The sequence below is a fragment of the Borostomias antarcticus genome, assembly GCF_949987555.1.
Source record: "Borostomias antarcticus genome assembly, chromosome: 22".
NCBI lineage: Eukaryota > Metazoa > Chordata > Actinopteri > Stomiiformes > Stomiidae > Borostomias > Borostomias antarcticus.
The window spans coordinates 12,641,286-12,661,285 of record NC_140255.1 but is presented as its reverse complement, the minus strand read 5'-3'; the positions used below and the strand labels follow the sequence as shown (position 1 = coordinate 12,661,285).

Here is a 20,000-nt window from a genome sequence, read left to right as displayed (position 1 = left end):
AAATCAAGCGCACCCTACACTGCAGAGCTATACTGTGCTTGGCCCCTCCCCCACCCCCCAAAGCCCCAAAACAAACACTTCAAAGCGAGACGAGTTGTCAAGCGAGGCGCACGCATGCTCCTCTCGAACAAAACACGACAAGAAGAAGATTATGGCAGCAGAAAGAGAGGTGGACAAGAGAGCTAAAACAACGTCAGTGGTGTGGAAACACTATGGGTTCGCGGAGACAGATTTGGACCAAGTTGACACGGTGTGTAAAATTTGCTACACAGTCGTAGCTGCCCCTCAAAGTAGCCCTTCTCAGTCCCGTTGTCGCATTCCGCTCACTCATGCCAGACAACAGTCCTTTGCCGGTCCATTCACTTTGCCGTCAAAATAAATCGGTGTCGGCCTAGTTAGAAGAGGCGCTCATATTTACAAGTGTCAGATAAACATGAAACGTCACTTACCTAAGCAAAAGGGTCTATTTTAACAAATGCTGGGTTTTGAAGCCTCGGCGCTTCCATTAAATAACTTATTTAGACGCGTTCTGTCCTAGTGAAATTATTTTTCCGAGGTAGTCTTCTTCTGTGGTGGTGGCGGTGCTTTGAAGCTTCTTTATTTATCAGTTTTGGCACTTTTATTAATTTATTTTCAAGGTCAAGGTTCACTATTTGTCTCCCAAAGAACATTGTTAAAAAGAAAAGCCACTGTCAACATTTTATAAATTAATTGTTATCAAAGTCAATAATTTGATTTGTTAAGAAAATGTTAAAACTTTTGATTAAAAAAAATAATTCAATGAATAATCGTGTTTAATAATCGTGATCTCAATATCAATCAAAATAATCGTGATTATGATTTTTGCCATAATCGAGCAGCCCTAACACACACACACACACACACACACACGCACACACACACACACACGCACACACACACACACACACACACACACACACACACACACACACGAGGAGGAATGGATGAGTGAGTGGCGGACGAAGGGAGGAGGACGTCTAAACCTGGTCTAAGCCTGCAGGCTGTCTGGAGATTTGTTCCACCTCTGAATCTCTGATCCATCAAAGACCCCCTTCACCCTCTCTCTCTCTCTCTCTCTCTCTCTGCACATCCCTCATTTTCTCTCCCTCTTCCCATATCCTCCTATTCTCTCCCTTTTCGCCCTCTCCTTCTTAATCTGCTTGTTTTGTTTTCTGCCCTGTTCTTCCTCTCTCCCTCCCTCCCTCGCTCTCTCTCTCTCCCTCCCTCGCTCTCTCTCTCTCCCTCCCTCTCTCTCTCTCTCTCCCTCTCTCCTACCCTGCTGAGACTGCTGTAGTCTCAGAGGTCTTGTTAAGGAATCACAGTCCTTCGTCTCCTGTGTTCTCCTCGCTACCTTCTAAAGGCTTCACAGCCTTCCCTCTCTCCTCTCCTCCCTTCCCTCTCTCCTCTCCTTCCTTCCCTCTCTCCTCTCCTTCCTTCCCTCTCTCCTCTACTTCCTTCCCTCTCTCCTCTCCTCCCTTCCCTCTTTCCCCTTCTCCCTTCCCTCTCTCCTCTCCTTCCTTCCCTCTCTCCTCTCCTTCCTTCCCTCTCTCCTCTCCTTCCTTCCTTCTCTCCTCTCCTCCCTTCCCTCTTTCCTCTCCTTCCTTCCCTATCTCCTCTCCTTCCTTCCCTCTCTCCTCTCCTTCCTTCCCTCTCTCCTCTCCTTTCTTCCCTTCATCTCCACCCATCTCCCCCTATTCCCACCGTTAAATTTTTCCTCTCTTACTTGCCTTCACCTCCTCCGACCCCTCCGACCCCGCCCGCCCCCTCCGCTCCCCCTCCAGCCTCTCACCCAAATACCAGCACCCCAAGGCCCCAATCAGCACCTGCTCACAGGTTCCCAAGGGCCCTGACGCACCCTCTCCTCTCATCTCCTCCTGCCTAGCTTTCTACTTAGCGCGCTCCCCAGGGGGCGACCCAGAGTAACCCCTCTCCCCTCCTCTCCGCAGCTAATGGTGGGCTGGAGACCGGTAGACATGGCAGGAACACAGCAAGCCCTAATGTGCCTGGTAACCCGCCGTCAAGTCGTCCGATTGGATCGTTACGTTATTTGATTAAAGATCCCCTATTATGAGAAACTAACTTTTTCAGTGCTTGTGCACATGTATTTGGTCTCTGAGGGGCCTACCAACACACACGTTTTTTGGGGCCACATGTATTTGGTCTCTGAGGGGCCTACCAACACACACGTTTTTTGGGGCCACATGTATTTGGTCTCTGAGGGGCCTACCAACACACACGTTTTTTGGGGCCACATGTATTTGCATTGTTTAAACGTATAGAGGCATGGACAGTAAAGAGCAGTAGTTATTTGAATGCCTTCGAGGATGCTATAAAAGGAATCAATTATCAATAATCAATAATCTCCTCCTATCTCAAATCTAAACTGGCAACTGATAGGCAAAGATTTACAAAGCTTAGAAACCAAGTGACCACTGCACTTAGAAAAGGAAAGGCTGCCTTTTTCATCAAGATTATTACTGCAGCACAGGGTAATCCCAAACTAATATGGGGCAACTTACAGAAGCTGACAGGCAAACAAAACAGCAATCCTACAAAACAGCTTAAAGTCAAGGTAAATGGTTGCCTAACACAGGATGCAGCAACCATGTGCACAGCTTTTAACACGTATTTCATTGAGTCAGTGGAGGCCCTAACCCTCCAGCACCAGCTCATTGGATCCGGCACCATTAGCTGGTGGTCAACCTGGCTTCTCCTTCCAATAGGTCTCTGATACAGTCACCCGTCTAATGGGCTCTCTTAGGAACTCTAGGGCAAAAGATGTATATGGTATAGACAACATGTTACTCAAGAAACATAGAGACACACTCCCTCTCCCGGTCACCAGCATGGTTAACAACTCTATCAGGCAACGTGTGTTTCCTAAAGGATGGAAATCAGCCATAGTAACACCCATCTTTAAATCAGGTGATACGACCGATCTCACCAACTATCGGCCCATCAGTTTCCTCCCAGCTGTCTCCAAAATAGCTGAGAAATGTCTTGCAGAGCCGCTTATTGTACATCTTAACAACTCACCTTACCAGCTACATGCCATGCAGTTTGGTTTTAGAGCTAAGCACTCCACTGACACAGCCAACTGCTTTCTCCTTGAAAACATGAAGCTTAAATTGGATAAATGGGGAGTAGTGGGAGGAGTATTTCTTGACCTCAGAAAGGCTTTCGACACTGTTAATCAGTGTCCTGATTCAGAAAATGACACATTTCAACTTCTCATCTGAGTCACTGGCACTGATGAAGTCCTACCTTGAAGGAAGAACCCAGTGTGTCAGCGTAGGTGAGGCTGTATCACCGAGGCTAGAATATAAAGTGGGGGTCCCTCAGGGTTCGATTTTGGGACCGTTGTTGTTCAGCCTGTATATTAAGGACCTGCCCAGTGTCTGTAAAGGGTGCGATATTCAAATGTACGCTGACGACACAGTGATTTATGTGCATGCGAAAAACAAGCTGCGCTCAAACTCACCTCCACGATGGTCAATGTCTCTAATTGGCTCTCAGATTCCTGTCTACACCTAAACGTGAAAAAGACAGTCTGTATGTTCTTCACAAAGACTGCATGTAACTCACACGAGCCAGAGGTCTGCGTCTCTGGTGAGATGCTCCAGGTAGTGCCTGAACTTAAATACTTGGGCATCTACCTTGATTCAAACCTCTCCTTTAAGAAACAGGTGAAACATGTGGCAAAGATTGTCAAATTCCAACTATTCAATTTCAAGTTCATAAGAAACAGTTTAACCACAGACGCTGCAAAGTTGTACTTCAATGCAATGATCATCCCCTTCTTGACATACTGCTTAACCAGCTGGGCTCAAGCCAGCAACACAACGTTAAAATCCATTCAAACCCTCCATAAGCAGGCTTTCAAAGTTCTCCATTACAAGCCCAAGAGTTACCACCACTGTGCGATCCTCACTAAACACAATCTCTTGAGCTGGGATAACCTGATCCAATTCTCCAATACATGTCTTGTGTTCAAAGTACTCCATAATATGGCCCCTCCCCCACTTGGTGAGTTCATCAAACAAAACACAAGAAGTAGACTAACTAGATCTGTGGAGAGAGGTGATTGTGCTACTCCATATAGGAGAAGTTCCTTCAGCCAGTCTGCATTCTCTATAAAAGCAGCGCACCTCTGGAACGCCCTGCCTCTGCACATACACACCGCTCAAACGCCCTGCCTCTGCACATACACACCGCTCAAACGCCCTGCCTCTGCACATACACACCGCTCAAACGCCCTGCCTCTGCACATACACACCGCTCAAACGCCCTGCCTCTGCACATACACACCGCTCAAACGCCCTGCCTCTGCACATACACACCGCTCAAACGCCCTGCCTCTGCACATACACACCGCTCAAACGCCCTGCCTCTGCACATACACACCGCTCAAACGCCCTGCCTCTGCACATACACACCGCTCAAACGCCCTGCCTCTGCACATACACACCGCTCAATCGTATCACTCTTTTAAACTCAGCCTGAAGAACTGGCTTCTTCCAACCAACTGTGTGACCATGAATCGTGACTCTCCCAAGCGAATAAGTGAACTAAATGTCTGTCTCATTTGTCTGCCCTGTTGGCGTCTTTGTTGTCTGTTTTAGCAGAGTCTGTATAGTGTGTGTTATGTTTTTAACTATAACCTTTTTCCATTTAGTGATGGCTTATTACATCTGGCCTCAGGGACTGCAGTTGAAATGTAGCTTTTTTGCTAAGACTGACGCATTTACCCCTCTGGTTGATTAATGTGTACTGTCCCTGTTCAAAAAAATAAATGATGATTGTGTACAATAATAATAATATTAATTATTATTATTATTATTATTAAACTTTAAATAATCCCCTTGGGGAAATTCAGCTCTGCCTTGCATTGACCCATGCTGGGCTGCCCTGTTGCAGCGCCCGGGGAGCAGTTTGGGGTTCAGGGTCTTGTCTTGCTCAGGGACACTTTGACACGCTGCTGGGGGCCGGAATCAAACCGGGGACCCTCCAATCCCCAGGCAGCTATCTGCCACCCCAGAATACTTTAATCTTAATCTGAGAGGTATTTTCAGCAAAAATATTCAAAGACATGTTCTGGACTCTGGACCCCAGAAAGCTATATTCTTGTTGAAAAGGAGCATAATAGGGGACCTTTAAGCAACAAGCGCTCGGATTGGTGAATAGAGACGTGTCACGTGACATCTGTGACAAGTGTTGTTTTTTTATTGATGACCCGTTCTGCTCTATGTGTAAACTAACAACCTGCCTAGTCAGCCAATATTTCTGGGTAATAGATTAGCGGTCCATGGCAGCAATTACAATCAAGAGCAATTTTCTCCAACGCCATCTGAAGTATTCATTGATTTCAGGGGGCAGGGAGCATGTGAACTCGTGCGTTGAATAAGAATGGAACATCGACTATATAAGAAGCCCTGTGTGTGTGTGTGTGTGTATGTGCATGCGTGTGTGTGTGTGCGTGTGTGTGTGTGTGTGGAAGGCACACAACTCATTCCCCACAATTAAGCACGTCGCCCCAAACCCAGAAACGGACAAGAGCATGATTGGATTTAAATGAGACGACGTTCCTCCTCTCGGTACCTAATGTGACGTGGAGGAATCCCCCCTCCTCATCCCTCCCTCCTCCCCCTCTCGTCTCCCTGGCTCTCTGCTTTCTGCTTTCCTCATCCCTCTTTCCCTCGCCAAGCCTCCCGAGGTCTCCTCTTCATCATCTTCCTCTCCTTCACTGCTTTTTCTCTGTCCCTCCCTCCTCCTCCTTTACTCTTTCTCCGTTTCTGTTCCCTCGGAGTGTGTGTGTGTGTGTGTGTGTGTGTGTGTGTATTTTCCCTGCCTGCCTGTCTGGCTGTGTGTAACCAGCTGCTGCAGGAGCAGCGCTGTGCCTCCGGGGGGCAGTGTTCCCCCCAGGAGAGCCGGTGTGTACGGAGCCGGAGGATGATCACATCTCTGCCAGTCCACTGGTACCGCTAATGACCTGCTGTTCTACACGCACACACACACACACACCTGGAGAAACACACACACACACTGTCTCTCTCTATACCAGTTCTTTCTCCTGGTTTTTCACATCCTCTCCCTCTCTTGTCCTCGAAGTTTCAATCAAGGCTTGTTAAGACCGAAACTATTATCGCCCACACACACACACACACACACACACACACACACACACACACACACACACACACACACACACACACACACACACACACACAAGCCTCCGAGGTCCTACCCGGGTCATCTGTCCTCTCATGGGGTACACTACTCACTACTTTCTGCCCCTGTAGTTCTCACAGTGCCCCCCCCCTCCTACTCCAGTACATCCTCCATCTCCCAGCAGGCCTTCTGTGCCTCTGGGTATGGATCCCAGGGGGCTCCTTCTCTCTACATGTCCCATTCTGCCTCTCCATGTCCCACTCTCTCCCTCCCTCTCTCTTTCCCTCCCCCTCCCTACCTCTCCCTCCCTCCCTCCCCTCCCTACCTCTCCCTCCCTCCCTCCCTCCCTCTCTTTCCCTCCCCCTCCCTACCTCTCCCTCCCTCCCTCCCTCTCTCCTTCCCTCCCCCTCCCTACCTCTCCCTCCCTCCCTCTCTCCTTCCCTACCTCTCCCTACCTCTCCCTCCCTCTCTCCTTCCCTCCCCCTCCCTACCTCTCCCTCCCTCCCTCTCCCTCCCTCCCCCTCCCTACCTCTCCCTCCCTCCCTCTCTCCTTCCCTCCCCCTCCCTACCTCTCCCTCCCTCCCTCCCTCTCTCCTTCCCTCCCCCTCCCTACCTCTCCCTCCCTCTCTCCTTCCCTCCACCTCTCCCTCCTTCCCTCCTTCTCCCTCCCTCCCTCCCTCTCTCCTTCCCTCCTCCTCCCTACCTCTCCCTCCCTCCCTCTCTCCTTCCCTACCCCTCCCTACCTCTCCCTCCCTCCCTCTCTCCTTCCCTACCTCTCCCTACCTCTCCCTCCCTCTCTCCTTCCCTCCCCCTCCCTACCTCTCCCTCCCTCCCTCCCTCTCCCTCCCTCCCCCTCCCTACCTCTCCCTCCCTCCCTCTCTCCTTCCCTCCCCCTCCCTACCTCTCCCTCCCTCCCTCCCTCCCTCTCTCCTTCCCTACCCCTCCCTACCTCTCCCTCCCTCCCTCCCTCTCTCCTTCCCTCCCCCTCCCTACCTCTCCCTCCCTCCCTCCCTCCCTCTCTTTCCCTCCCCCTCCCTACCTCTCCCTCCCTCCCTCCCTCCCTCCCTCCCTCCCTCCCTCCCTCCCTCCCTCCCTCCCTCTCTCTCTCCTTCCCTCCCCCTCCCTACCTCTCCCTCCCTCCCTCTCTCCTTCCCTCCCCCTCCCTACCTCTCCCTCCCTCCCTCCCTCTCTCCTTCCCTACCTCTCCCTACCTCTCCCTCCCTCCCTCTCTCCTTCCCTCCCTCTCCCTCCTTCCCTCCTTCTCCCTCCCCCCCCCCCTCACTCTATTTCTCTAATAAGCTGCATCTCTGTCTCCAGTGGCAGATTAGCTCCAGTCCAGAGCGCCACTCGGTTGTCTGTGCCGTGCCGCGTGTGATAAGATCATCCTCTTCCTCCTCCTGGTACCTCTCCCCCTCTCTCTCTCTTCCTCTATCTCTCTTCCTCTCTCTCTCTCTCTCTCTCTCTCCGGGGATCAACGCAGGGCAGACGGCACTGGCGCTACGCACTGATAAGCACACACTCATCATGATTTCATTTCACTGTTGTGTGTGTGCGTGCGCGTGTGTGTGTCTGTGTGTGTGCGCGTCCTCGCTACACAATGAGCCTTCTAATCCCTTGGTCTCATTTGTGCGCCACGGCCTGGTCGATTAAACCAATGATGGAACCAATAGTCCGGTCATGGCTGGCCTGTGTGTGTGTGTGTGTGTGTGTGTGTGTGTGTGCGCGCCTGTGTGTGTGTACGTGAGTGTGTTCATGCGTGAGCGTGTGTGTGAGTGTGTCTCCAGAGTTCTCCAGGTCATCATCCAACGGACAGAAATAGTATGCCAATAGTACACAGGTGACGGCCCGAGTGTTTCCAGGGATGGGAACCGAACCAACAACATTAAGGTCAGTCCCCCGAGACACAGGACCATGTGAGCGCTGGTCACTGCGCCGCCAGCCTGTACATGCGTTAGTTTGACTCACACTGACACTAACACTCACACTGACACTAACACTCACACTGACACTGACACTAACACTCACACTCACACTCACAATCACACTCACACTCACACTCACACTCACACTCACACTCACACTCACACTAACACTCACACTCACACTCACACTCACACTCACAATCACAATCACAATCACACTAACACTCACACTCACACTAACACTAACACTAACACTAACACTCACACTCACACTGACAGCTGTCCAACGTGCTGCAGGGGGGGGGGGGGGGGGGGGGCGAGCTCTCTGACACACACTTTCTCCCCCTCTCTCTCGCTCTCCCCCTCTCTCTCCCTCTCCCTCTCTCGCTCTCCCTCTCTCACTCTCCCCCTCTCTCTCCCTCTCCCTCTCTCACTCTCCCCCTCTCTCTCCCTCTCCCTCTCTCGCTCTCCCCCTCCCTCTCCCCCTCTCTCTCCCTCTCTCGCTCTCCCCCTCTCTCTCCCTTTCCCTCTCTCGCTCTCCCCCTCCCTCTCTCGCACTCCCCCTCTCTCTCCCTCTCCCTCTCCCTCTCTCGCTCTCCCTCACCCTCTCCCCCTCTCTCTCCCTCTCCCTCTCTCACGCAGATGTATACTTGGGAGAGCTGAGGAGAGGAGGAGAGGTGAGATGACCGCTCCAGATGACCTCGAAACAAAAACTAACAGGGGGCAAACACCGCAGGCAGTGTCCCAGCCAGGCACCGCTGTGAGTGTGTGTGTGTGTGTGTGTGTGTCCGTGCCTGCGCGTGTGTAGCCTATCCAGTCCTTTCCCATCCTTACCTTATGTGGCAGGAACATGGAGTTGACCATCGCCAGCAGACTGGCAGTGTCCGGTGCATCCCTCTGGCCACAGATGACAATCTAGAGAGAGAGAGAGGAAGAGAGAGAGAGACAGAGAGGGAGAGAAGGAGAGTAGGGGGGGACAAAGAGAGAGGGAGAGAGAGAGAGACAGAGAGGGAGAGAAGGAGAGTAGGGGGGGACAAAGAGAGAGGGAGAGAGAGAGAGAGGGAGACAAAGAGAGATGGAGAGTGACAAGGAGATAGATAGGGAAGAGAGAGAGCGAGAGAGAGGGAGAGAGAGAGGTCATTGTGGTAGTCGTATCAGTAATGAGGGTGCCAGGTGGGCTCAGCTAACCCGTCTGAACCCCCGGCTTGTTATCTCCGCCCCCCATCTCTGACTTCTCCTCCGCAGGTGAGATGTGATGGACAGAACCCCCTCCCCCAATCTCTATGGTTTCACAATGTTCTTTCTTTTTTTATCCTTTCTTTCTCTGAGAGATCCTTCTTTATCTCTAGATAATCATGAAAGTTTACTTTGAGAAGCAACAATGAAACTTCAGGATGGGTGCTCAGCTGTTGTAGCTCCGGAGAGTATCAGCCAGATGGCGTGTGTGTGTGGACAGTACGTGTGTGTGTGTTTGTGCAGTGTATGTGTGTGTGTGTGTGTGTGTGTGTGTGTATGTATGTGTGTGTGTGTGTGTGTGTTTGTGCGCGTGTATGTGTGTGTGTGTGTGTGTGTGTGTGTGTGTGGCTTGTAGCGCTGCATTATGTAACTAGAAATGCGCAATTTGGGGAAATTGCAAGTGTGGTTGCCCATTCTGTCATTATTACTTAGTGTTGGGTGTGTGTATGGTGTCTGTGTGTGTGTGTGTGTGTGTGTGTGTGTGTGTGTGTGTGTGTGTGTGTCTTGAGTGTGTGCATGTGTGTGTTGGATGTTGTGTGCATGCACTTGTAGTTCTTCGGTAACTGTACCTTTGATATACGCAGTCAAAGGTATCAATGACGCGTTCTTGTAGTCCACGAACAGATTGCGTTCATGGCTCTCCCCGCTCTGAGTTAGCGATGAAAAGCGGCTTGCTTATTAATCTACTTTCGTCAAATATATCCGTTGGAAAACTCTTTTTTTTTTTTTATCCAGGCATTTTAGTTGTAACAGTATTTCAGTCGAGATCACTTTAGTCAAAATTGACCCATTTATTAACATGCAACTATAAATACATAGCATATGAATTTTGGCGGTGTGCTCTGTTCGGGGGGCCCCCTGCCTTCCACGGATGTGGAAAGCGCGTTAGCAGGGGGAGGCAATCTAGGTGTTCCCCCCCTCTGGGCCGCTTGGCCCAGAGTGCCAGAAGAGGGAACGGCATCTAGTCCCCTGCCTCTATGACGATCAGAGTGGGCCGCGATCGGGAAGACGCTCGGAGGTAACTCAGCCCACTAAGACCGTCAAAGAGAGCCACAGGGGGACTGCTGTACTTTATAGTCCCTGGCCTCCACGGGCCGATGCTTCGTGGAGTCCGAAGGAGATACAGCCTAGTGTCTCTGCCTCCAGAGGGGTGACCGGAGGGACCGCTGGATGGCCCTTCGGAGATGTTTCGGCCCACGATCACCACGGAGAGCCACAGAGACCAGCTAGTGTCTACCCTGGCTTCCACTACCCGACGCATAGTGGAATACCGGAAGAATGCAGCAATACCCCGGACAGAGCGCAACGATGACAACAGAGATGACACCGACATACACAGGCTCCCGGGGGGGCATGCCCCCGGACCCCCCTACAGGGACCGGGGGTCCACCCCCCATAGCTGCCCAAATTCCTGTGGGAAACACTGTTTATGGTGTGTGTGTGTTTGGTGCATGCTGGAAAACCCAAATGGGCCCCTAAAATATATTTAACTGCAGGTTTCACCCGTGAAGTGTGTGGGAATAGTATAGTAGGAGAGAATGAGAGCTCCTATGTAGGTATGGCAGGTTAGTATTGTCTATTGTTGTTGGCAGTAGGCCTAATGTGTGTGTTGCTAATAAAATGTGTTATTTCAAAATTTTTGTTGCGCTCCTAAATTTCTTTCTGTGCTCCTACATTTTTTCATTTAAAATTTTTTACTCCTAGTGTGCTCCTAGTGAAAAATGTTAGCTTAGAGCCCTGATCTAAGTAGCCTATGCTGTTTTAAATACCAGTATTCACGATACGCTAATAAAATAGATGTAATGTTTAAGCAGTTATGCCTAAGACGTCCATATTCGCCAAGGTGTAACTTTAATAAGCCACGTCTCTCCGTTTTATCGTTAGACTAATATATGTTATATATACAATACGCACTGTTCGTCTTATTGGGTTTTCCCCCTTTCCTGTGTTTCATGCACCCTTTAGTGTGTAAAATTGGGGAAAGTTTAAAATCTGTCCTCTATGTAATATGGTTATATGTATTCATACTCTATCATCTGGGCCATTTCTTGTTGCTTATACATGCAGTTTGTTGTGCCATCTTGAATGTGTCCCTTGTGGCCTATTATTTCTAGCCTACCTGTTACGGGGTCTCACATTGTCCCATGCATCGGTGAGCTGTTCATATTTGGTGGGCATATTTGGTGGGCGTGGCTTCGACTCCTGCTCTCCATGCATATCTCAGCGTTTTCCACCACTATGTTTGTTGGGGTCATGGCATCATGTAATGTTATTTCATTTTGTTTTCATTGACTTATTTTTCAGATTTTTATCTGGGTTATTGGACATTATTTGCATCAGTTGATGTTTTCAGAGTCAGACATTCTGCTCCGGCGCCAGCGCCTTATGGAAAGATGACAAATGTCAGTTCATTAACTCGTAGGTTAATCATTAATCTGATCCATTGAGTGTGCCTATAGGCTACAGTTACGAAAACTAAATCACATATGGGCAATACTGATTAATTCATTATTTAAAACTGAACAAACAAGATAGCCTGGAGAGGCAGATAGGCCTACCACTGTAGTCTATGCCAGCCAGACAAACAAAATCAGACCCATGTTCATGTCTGTCTCTATGAGCTTTCAAACAAATTCTCTATCATAATGAATACAGTTAAGTCTATTTGATTCAATTTTGACCAATGAAACATCCTACTAGTTTTTCAAATAAATAAATTAATCCCTAGTTATGACTCATGCTGGAATGCTGGAAAGTCAATGTTGTTCTGGTGTTAGTTTTTTTCCCCTAATAGATACATCCATTTTGGTGGTTTATTACATAATGCACCAAATTATTACATTATTACATAATGCACCAAATTATTACACCCGCATTCTCTAATAACCGGGGCAATCTGTAAGAACTTATTACAAAATGCGTCCAAGTTTATTACATATTGCGTTCAAGAATGTTATTACATAATGCGGCAGATTATTACAAAATGTGGCGTTATTACATAATGAAGTGACAATTTATTACATTATTACATCATGCACCATTATTACATAATGCTGCGCTACATGGCTGCACGCTAGTATAAATGTGAATCTGGTGTGTGTGTGTGTGTGTTACCTGTTTGAGTGTGTAGTGCTGGGCCATCAGGCCCCGGACCATGTCTGGCAGGGCCATGGGGACCCTGGAGAGGCGGTCAGAGAAGGCGGCCAGCAGCTGGTTGGAGCGCTGAAGCCACTCCGGCCTCCCGGCCAGGTGGGACAGACGCAACAGGTTCATGGCCGACACAGAGTTAGCGCTGGGCTCCGCCCCATCCTGGTCTGAGACACACACACACACACACACACACACACACACACAGATTAAAATAAAGAGCACTGGGCTAAGATTCATCCTGGTGTGACACACACACACACACACACACACACACACAAAGACGGAGACATACTGTTTGTGGTGTGACGCGATGTGACTGACATGTGAGGACCTCAAGACTCTGTCCTGCTAAGCGATTGGTGCTTATCTCCTATCAGCGTCCAATGAGAGCCCCAGAGGTGCTTTTCTCATGACCTATGACCTCACTCTACATGGCTGCCCCTCAGCAATCCGGTGACACCTGTGTGTGTGTGTGTGTGTGTGTGTGTGTGTGTGTGTGTGTGTGTGTGTGTGTGTGTGTGTGTGTGCGCTTGTGGTGGAAGACACAAGTCATCCGGTTTCAAGTCAGAAACAAATGAAGTCAAATGACAGCGAATGACACACGTCACAAACACGTCACACACAGACTTGTTGTACCCCTTCCTCTCCTCCATATATCATGATAATATCATGTAGGCCTAGTCTGACTCACATACAGGCACACATGCACCTGCCACATACAGCAGGCCTTTATACACTCATGTGATTTAGTGGACTGTGAAATGATCATTTCCTAGTCCACTAAATCATGTGATTTCATACTGTGTCTCTGAGCCCTATGGCAAGAAAGCCTAGACACACACGCACACACACATGCACACACACAGTACAGAGCTACAGTCCACTAAATCATGTCTGCTTTCGCTCTTCTTACTAAGCCCCAAGGTAGAAGAGTGTGCTCTCTCTCTCTCACACACACACACACACACACACGCGCGTGTACGCTGTCCTGGAAGCACATAATTCAGGGCGGGGTGTAAAATAAAGAGTGGCACACTGGGCTGATGGGTAATCCGTCTTCCTGTGACAGGATATGGCGTTGCGGCGGTCTTACACGCCGCGCCGGCGTAGCGTTACTAATGGGCGTGAACCGCGCGCGGCGCCGCCGCCATAATGGACCAGTCACTCCTCCCAGATGAAAAAGCCCTCATCGGTCAGGTCTAATCTAACACACACACGCGCGCACACACACGTCGACGGGAATGTGTCAACGGCGCACAACAAAGAAAAACAATTTGCTGTTTCTGGGTTTTTTTCTACGTTTAATGGCAGCATCTTTACTAGTGTGTCTGAAGCATTTTCACGGTGCCATCAGTCAGGCTGTGTGTGTGTGTGTGTGTGTGTGTGTGTGTGTGTGTGTGTGTGTGTGTGTGTGTGTGTGTGTGTGTGTGTGTGTGTGTGTGTGTGTGTGTGTGTGTGTGTGTGTGCGTGTGCGTGCGTGCATCCTGGGGGAATATATGGCGCCGTGCCACTAAGAGCAGTAGGCTTGGCTCTATTAGAGAGACTATCCTCTAAACAGGTGAGAAAGTCCATTTTGTAATCATGAAAGCGGATGCTGCGCTACTCTGCCATAAAACACACTAGATAAGGAGAACATTCAAATCTGCTAAGAAGCGCGTTTCAAAAGAGAGAAATAAAGAGGGAGCGGGCGCTAGTGTGCGCACCCGAGAGACGGAGGACAAGATAAAGTGAGAGAGAGAGAGGGAGAGAGAGTGCTAGAATGTGCACATCGAGAGAGTGAGTAAAAGAGAGAGAGGGAAGTAGAGGGAGAGAGACGGAGGTAGACAGAGAGAGAGAAAGAGAGAGAGAGAGAGAGAAAGACAGAGAGAGACGGAGGTAAAGAGAGAGAGAGAAAGAGAGAGAGAGACGGAGGTAGACAGAGAGAGAGAAAGAGAGAGAGAGAGAAAGACAGAGAGACGGAGGTAGACAGAGAGAGAGAAAGAGAGAGAGAGAGAAAGACAGAGAGACGGAGGTAGACAGAGAGAGAGAAAGAGAGTGAGAGAAAGTCATAGAGAGATGGAGGTAGAGAGAGAGAAAGAGAGAGAGAGAGAAAGACAGAGAGATCAAAGGCAGGTGTCAGAATGTCTACATGGTGTGATGGCTGTCAGCTATCAGCAGGGGGCGCTGTCCTGAGAAAGCGCCTGACAACCGCACTGCAGTTACAGTCTGCGAGATCATTTCTTACTGTAGTGCGATCCTTCCTGGATGTGTCATAGGAAAGTCCACCCATCCATCCATCCATCCATCCATATCTCCTTCCATCCATCCATCCATCCACCCACCCACCCACCCAACCATCCATCCATCCATCCATCCATCCATCCATCCATCCATCCATCCATCCATCCACCCCTCCTTCCATCCATCCATCCATCCATCCATCCATCCATCCATCCATCCATCAGCCTACCTACAGTATCTATCCCCCCTCCCTCCCTCCCTCCCTCCCTCCCTGCTCACCCTGTTTGAGGCGGAGCAGTACGGTGGGGTCGCTGGGGTCGCTGCAGTAGTAGCCGCCTCCCTCGGCGTCCCAGAACAAGAGGTCCTGCTTCTGCTGCAGCTCCTCAGCCCAGCGCAGCCAATCGGGACGCAGCGTGGCCTCGTACAGGTCCAGCAGCCCCGCCACCACGAACACGTAGTCGTCAAGGAAACCGCAGATGGGGGTGGGTCTGCGGGGGAGGGGGAGGAGATTTGATCAAACAAATTATGAATAGACGGATCAATGAACGACCAGCAGCGGACCTTCTGATAAAGACGTTGTGCACGCTCCTGGTTCCACACACACACACACGCACAAACACACGCACACACACACGCGCTCCTGGAGTTCCTGATCGGCGAATCACTGTGTGACTGACCCGTTGAAGACAGACGTGGCCTTACCAATCTCCCCGTCACGCACACACACACCTTCAAACATCCACCCTTCCCACACACACACCATCCACCCTTCCCACACACACACCTTCAAACATCCACCCTTCCCACACACACACACACCATCCACCCTTCCCACACACACACCTTCAAACATCCACCCTTCCCACACACCTTCAAACATCCACCCTTCCCACACACACACCTTTAAACATCCACCCTTCCCACACACACACACACCTTCAAACATCCACCCTTCCCACACACACATCTTCAAACATCCACCCTTCCCACACACACACCTTCAAACATCCACCCTTCCCACACACACACCTTCAAACATCCACCCTTCCCACACACCTTCAAACATCCACCCTTCCCACACACACACCTTCAAACATCCACCCTTCCCACACACACACACACACACCTTCAAACATCCACCCTTCCCCCCTGCCCCGACCCTCTACTCCCACATCCCAGTCGCCCTTAACGCCCCCGCCCTCCCTAGCACCCCTGGAGGGTTGAGTGTGGGGGGACGCATGGTGACAGGGGGGCAGATAGCACTGTGTCAGGGAGGTGTGTGTGTGTTTGGGGGGCTGGAGACAGTAGGAGGAGGATGGTGGGAATGTAGGTTGAAAGAATGAGAAGGGAAGGGGGGGTGGGGGGGTGGAGCTATCTTCGGTGGGAAAGAGGTGAGTCATAGAAGCACCAGCGGGGCGTCCATTCCTTGTCAGTTGGTCCTCAGACGTTCCGCGCTGCTCTCATTCTGACATGTCACTTGGCTGAGGTGATCGCTCACCGGGACGACAGGCTTTCAGAGGGTTTGAAGAGGTCCTCGCCGACGCGCCCGCGCGCGCAGGTGCCTTTCGGCTTCCCCTGGAGAGCGTTCCATCAGTCACGAGTCTGACTGGGTGACTCACCGCCTCGCCGCGGACGACAACGGCGCAATCTGTCCGTCCGTCCGTCTGTCTGTCTGCCCTTTGGTGGCAGATGACGGATCTCTTCTCCTCGGACACCGGTGGAGAAGGTTCTAGGGCTGATATGGGTTGCGTAGGTTCCGCTATTGCCCTCGTTGTAACGGTAGTGATGTTTCTGTGCCCGGGGGAACGTTGTTTAAGAGAGAGAGAGAACGTTCTCATGATGTCCGTGTCTGCCCCGGCGGCACCCTGGACTCCAACGCAGGACTAGAACTCTGTTCTTTCATTAGAACACTGTCACAAGCACGGGGAGTTACTCGGGAGGGTGGAGAGGTGGGGTATGAGACAGAACGAGAGAGGAAGAGAGGAAGAGGGAATGCCAGATCCCTCCTGTACTCATTAAATATGAAGTGTTTGTGTTTGCTTTTCTGGGACATTCTGTAGTCCAGAGAATTTCAGCAGCGTTACTTGGAGAGACAAACACATTCCAACTGGCATATTTGAGTGTTTAATTCCTTTGTGAACTAGCCAACATTATCTCCTTTCCTCCTCTCTCTTACAACAAGACGCACAGGCGCGCACACACATGCGCACACACACACACACACACACACACACACACACACACACACATACACACTGAGGTGAACATGCACCCAAACCTCCAAAATATCAGAGAACCATTCAGTTACGTTCAGCTGGGACAGTGCTGTGTTCAGCTGGGGCGGTGCTGTGTTCAGCTGGGACGGTGCTGTGTTCAGCTGGGACAGTGCTGTGTTCAGCTGGGACGGTGCTGTGTTCAGCTGGGGCGGTGCTGTGTTCAGCTGGGGCGGTGCTGTGTTCAGCTGGGACAGTGCTGTGTTCAGCTGGGACAGTGCTGTGTTCAGCTGGGGCGATGCTGTGTTCAGCTGGGACAGTGCTGTGTTCAGCTGGGGCGATGCTGTGTTCAGCTGGGGTGGTGCTGTGTTCAGCTGGGACGGTGCTGTGTTCAGCTGGGACGGTGCTGTGTTCAGCTGGGACAGTGCTGTGTTCAGCTGGGACGGTGCTGTGTTCAGCTGGGGCGATGCTGTGTTCAGCTGGGACAGTGCTGTGTTCAGCTGGGGCGATGCTGTGTTCAGCTGGGGCGGTGCTGTGTTCAGCTGGGACGGTGCTGTGTTCAGCTGGGACGGTGCTGTGTTCAGCTGGGGCGGTGCTGTGTTCAGCTGGGGCGGTGCTGTGTTCAGCTGGGACGGTGCTGTGTTCAGCTGGGACAGTGCTGTGTTCAGCTGGGGCGGTGCTGTGTTCAGCTGGGGCGGTGCTGTGTTCAGCTGGGACGGTGCTGTGTTCAGCTGGGACAGTGCTGTGTTCAGCTGGGACGGTGCTGTGTTCAGCTGGGACGGTGCTGTGTTCAGCTGGGACAGTGCTGTGTTCAGCTGGGACGGTGCTGTGTTCAGCTAACAAAGTGGCGCTACACAACTTCCTGTTCTGCAGCAGCTCCCGACGCCCAAACGACACGCGAACCCCCCACCCCCCCAACTGCACTGTTCTTACTGTACAGAACCAACAGCAGGCATCTTAACACAGAACACCATAACATCTCCAGAGCCTATTAACCCAGTTAGTCATGGAGGCAGCCATTCCTTCTGCTAATTTAGCGCTGCCCCATATGTTCCTGGCATGACGGAGTGGTTTACCAAGGGGAAAGAGCCAGGGTAAGCTCTCCGCTGCTGACGCCATCCGGAATGAGACGCGTACGAATGAGATGGGCTGTGTGGAACAAGGCCAGCGTTTGTGTGTGTGTGTGTGTTTGTGTGTGTGTGTGTGTGTGTGTGTGTGTGTGTGTGTGTGTGTGTGTGTGTGTGTATGTGTGTGTGTGTGTGTGTGTGTGTGTGTGTGTGTTGTCGCATTGTCCTGCTGATTTGGTGGCATTTCACACTCACTCATTCACCGTATCTGGGGCAGAGAGCACACGCCATGGTAACGCAACAGGGTCACCTGGAGTCGAGGTGTGTTGTTGTACATCCAGCAGGTGTGTGTGTGTGGGGGGGGGGGTTCTAAAACCACTAGGCACCGAGAACATTTAGCGACCATCATTTCTTTCCTACAGAACAGTGTTATGAACCGTGCGCCCAGACTGGAACGACCGTGACGACACGCGCTCGTTAATAAACCGATAATAAACCAGATAATAGTCGTCTAACTAGCGTCCTCTGGCGGAGCAGGGGTCAACCTCTGCCGCTCTCTTTTAAAGCCGCGGGCGAACAAGCGCGGGGTCGTCCGTCTTACGTCTGCTCCACCTCCATCTCGTCTCCGCGGTAACAGGAGCGCAGCATGATGTGGCGCTGGGCGTCCCACAGGTGGTCCTTCAGGAAGCGGGCGGCCAGCAGGGCTCTCTCCAGCAGGGCCTGGTCCCCCAGCACCGCCCCGGCGCGGGCGAAGCCCGACAACATCAGGCCTGGGGGAGGAGGGAGGGGAGGGGAAGGGTTAAGACAGGGTGAGAGAGAGCGAGAGAGAGAGAGAGAGAGAGAGAGAGAGATGGGTATCCTCTCTCAGCTACTGTACACATGTCCTTTTGTTAGCTTGTTTTTATTGCTCCCTCAGCATTGCGTTTCTTGTCGTTTTTCGGCATATGCTTAGTTGGCTCGTTCTCTGTCTTTTTCTATTGACATTTGAAGTCTTTTAATAACCTGCCCAGGGACGATGGTTGGAAATTAGCTGGCTAGCTAAAATGACACTTTTACTGAAACGTTGATTAATGTGTACTGTCCCTGAAAAAGTAAGCTTGTTAAACTTAAAAGTTATCTGTATTACGTGGAGAGAGAGAGCGAGAGAGAGATAAAGCGAACAGAAAATGAGTGAGAGAGAGAGAGAGATGGAAAGAGAGGAGAGACAGTTAGAGAGTGAAAGAGGGGAAAGAGAACTAAACAGTGGAAAATGAGAAAAGGAGAGAGAACCTTTGATGCCCCCCCCCCCCCCCCCCCTGCTCTCTGGGTATCTGTGGCTCTCCTCTCTCACGCTCCCCCTCCTCCTCCCTTCAATCCCTCCATCTCTCTCTCCAATCCTCCTTCTCTCCTTCCCCCCCCCCCTCCATCTCTCTTCTGCATCCCCCACGCCCCCCCCCTCTCTCTCTCCATCCCTCTTTCATGTGTTGGTATCAAAGTCTTCACCCCCCCCGGCGGAGCTGCTGCTCTGATTAATGGACAGATTTCCTCATTAAGGACACGAGGGGAAGGCGGAGCCCCGCGCACTACCTGGAGGCGTCCGCAGATCGCTGCGCTTCATTACGCAGTCCTCACACATTGTGCGCCTGTGTGTGTGTGTGTGCGTGTGTGTGTGTGTGTGTGTGTGTGTGTGTGTAACAGTGAAGGGTTGACAATTATATTAATTATATTATTATTAGACAATTATGGACAATGATGGGGTGATCAAATTTCAACCTTTGCCCTTTGTGATACCCTGTGACAGATTGGTTGCCCTCGGTGATTTCCCTTACTCTCATTGCTGCAGTGTGCAATATTAAAAACTAGGGTCTAGGGATGGCTAATCATATAAACACTTACCGTTCCACGAGGCCAGCATCTTGGTGTCGAGGTGGGGGCGTGGCCTGGTGCTCCTGGCGGTGGCCATCTTGGCTCTGGCGGAGGCCAGTAGCTGGTTGACCTTCTCTACGCTGAGGCCAAAGCGAGCG

General features: G+C 51.0%; 1 protein-coding gene across 3 annotated transcripts in view; it reads right to left on the bottom strand.

The window, feature by feature from the left end:
• spata20 (spermatogenesis associated 20) overlaps positions 1-20,000 on the bottom strand; it is a 45,757-nt gene that overhangs the window by 8,674 nt on the left and 17,083 nt on the right. For all 3 annotated transcript variants that reach the window (XM_084456502.1, XM_084456501.1, XM_084456503.1), the window contains exons 10-14: positions 19,873-20,000; positions 18,599-18,767; positions 14,997-15,205; positions 12,462-12,661; positions 8,946-9,026 (exon numbers count right to left, since the gene is read on the bottom strand). The exon at positions 19,873-20,000 is cut by the window's right edge and continues 65 nt beyond it. In XM_084456502.1, coding sequence (XP_084312628.1) covers positions 8,946-9,026; positions 12,462-12,661; positions 14,997-15,205; positions 18,599-18,767; positions 19,873-20,000 — 787 coding nt within the window. The remainder of the gene's footprint in view (positions 1-8,945; positions 9,027-12,461; positions 12,662-14,996; positions 15,206-18,598; positions 18,768-19,872) is intronic.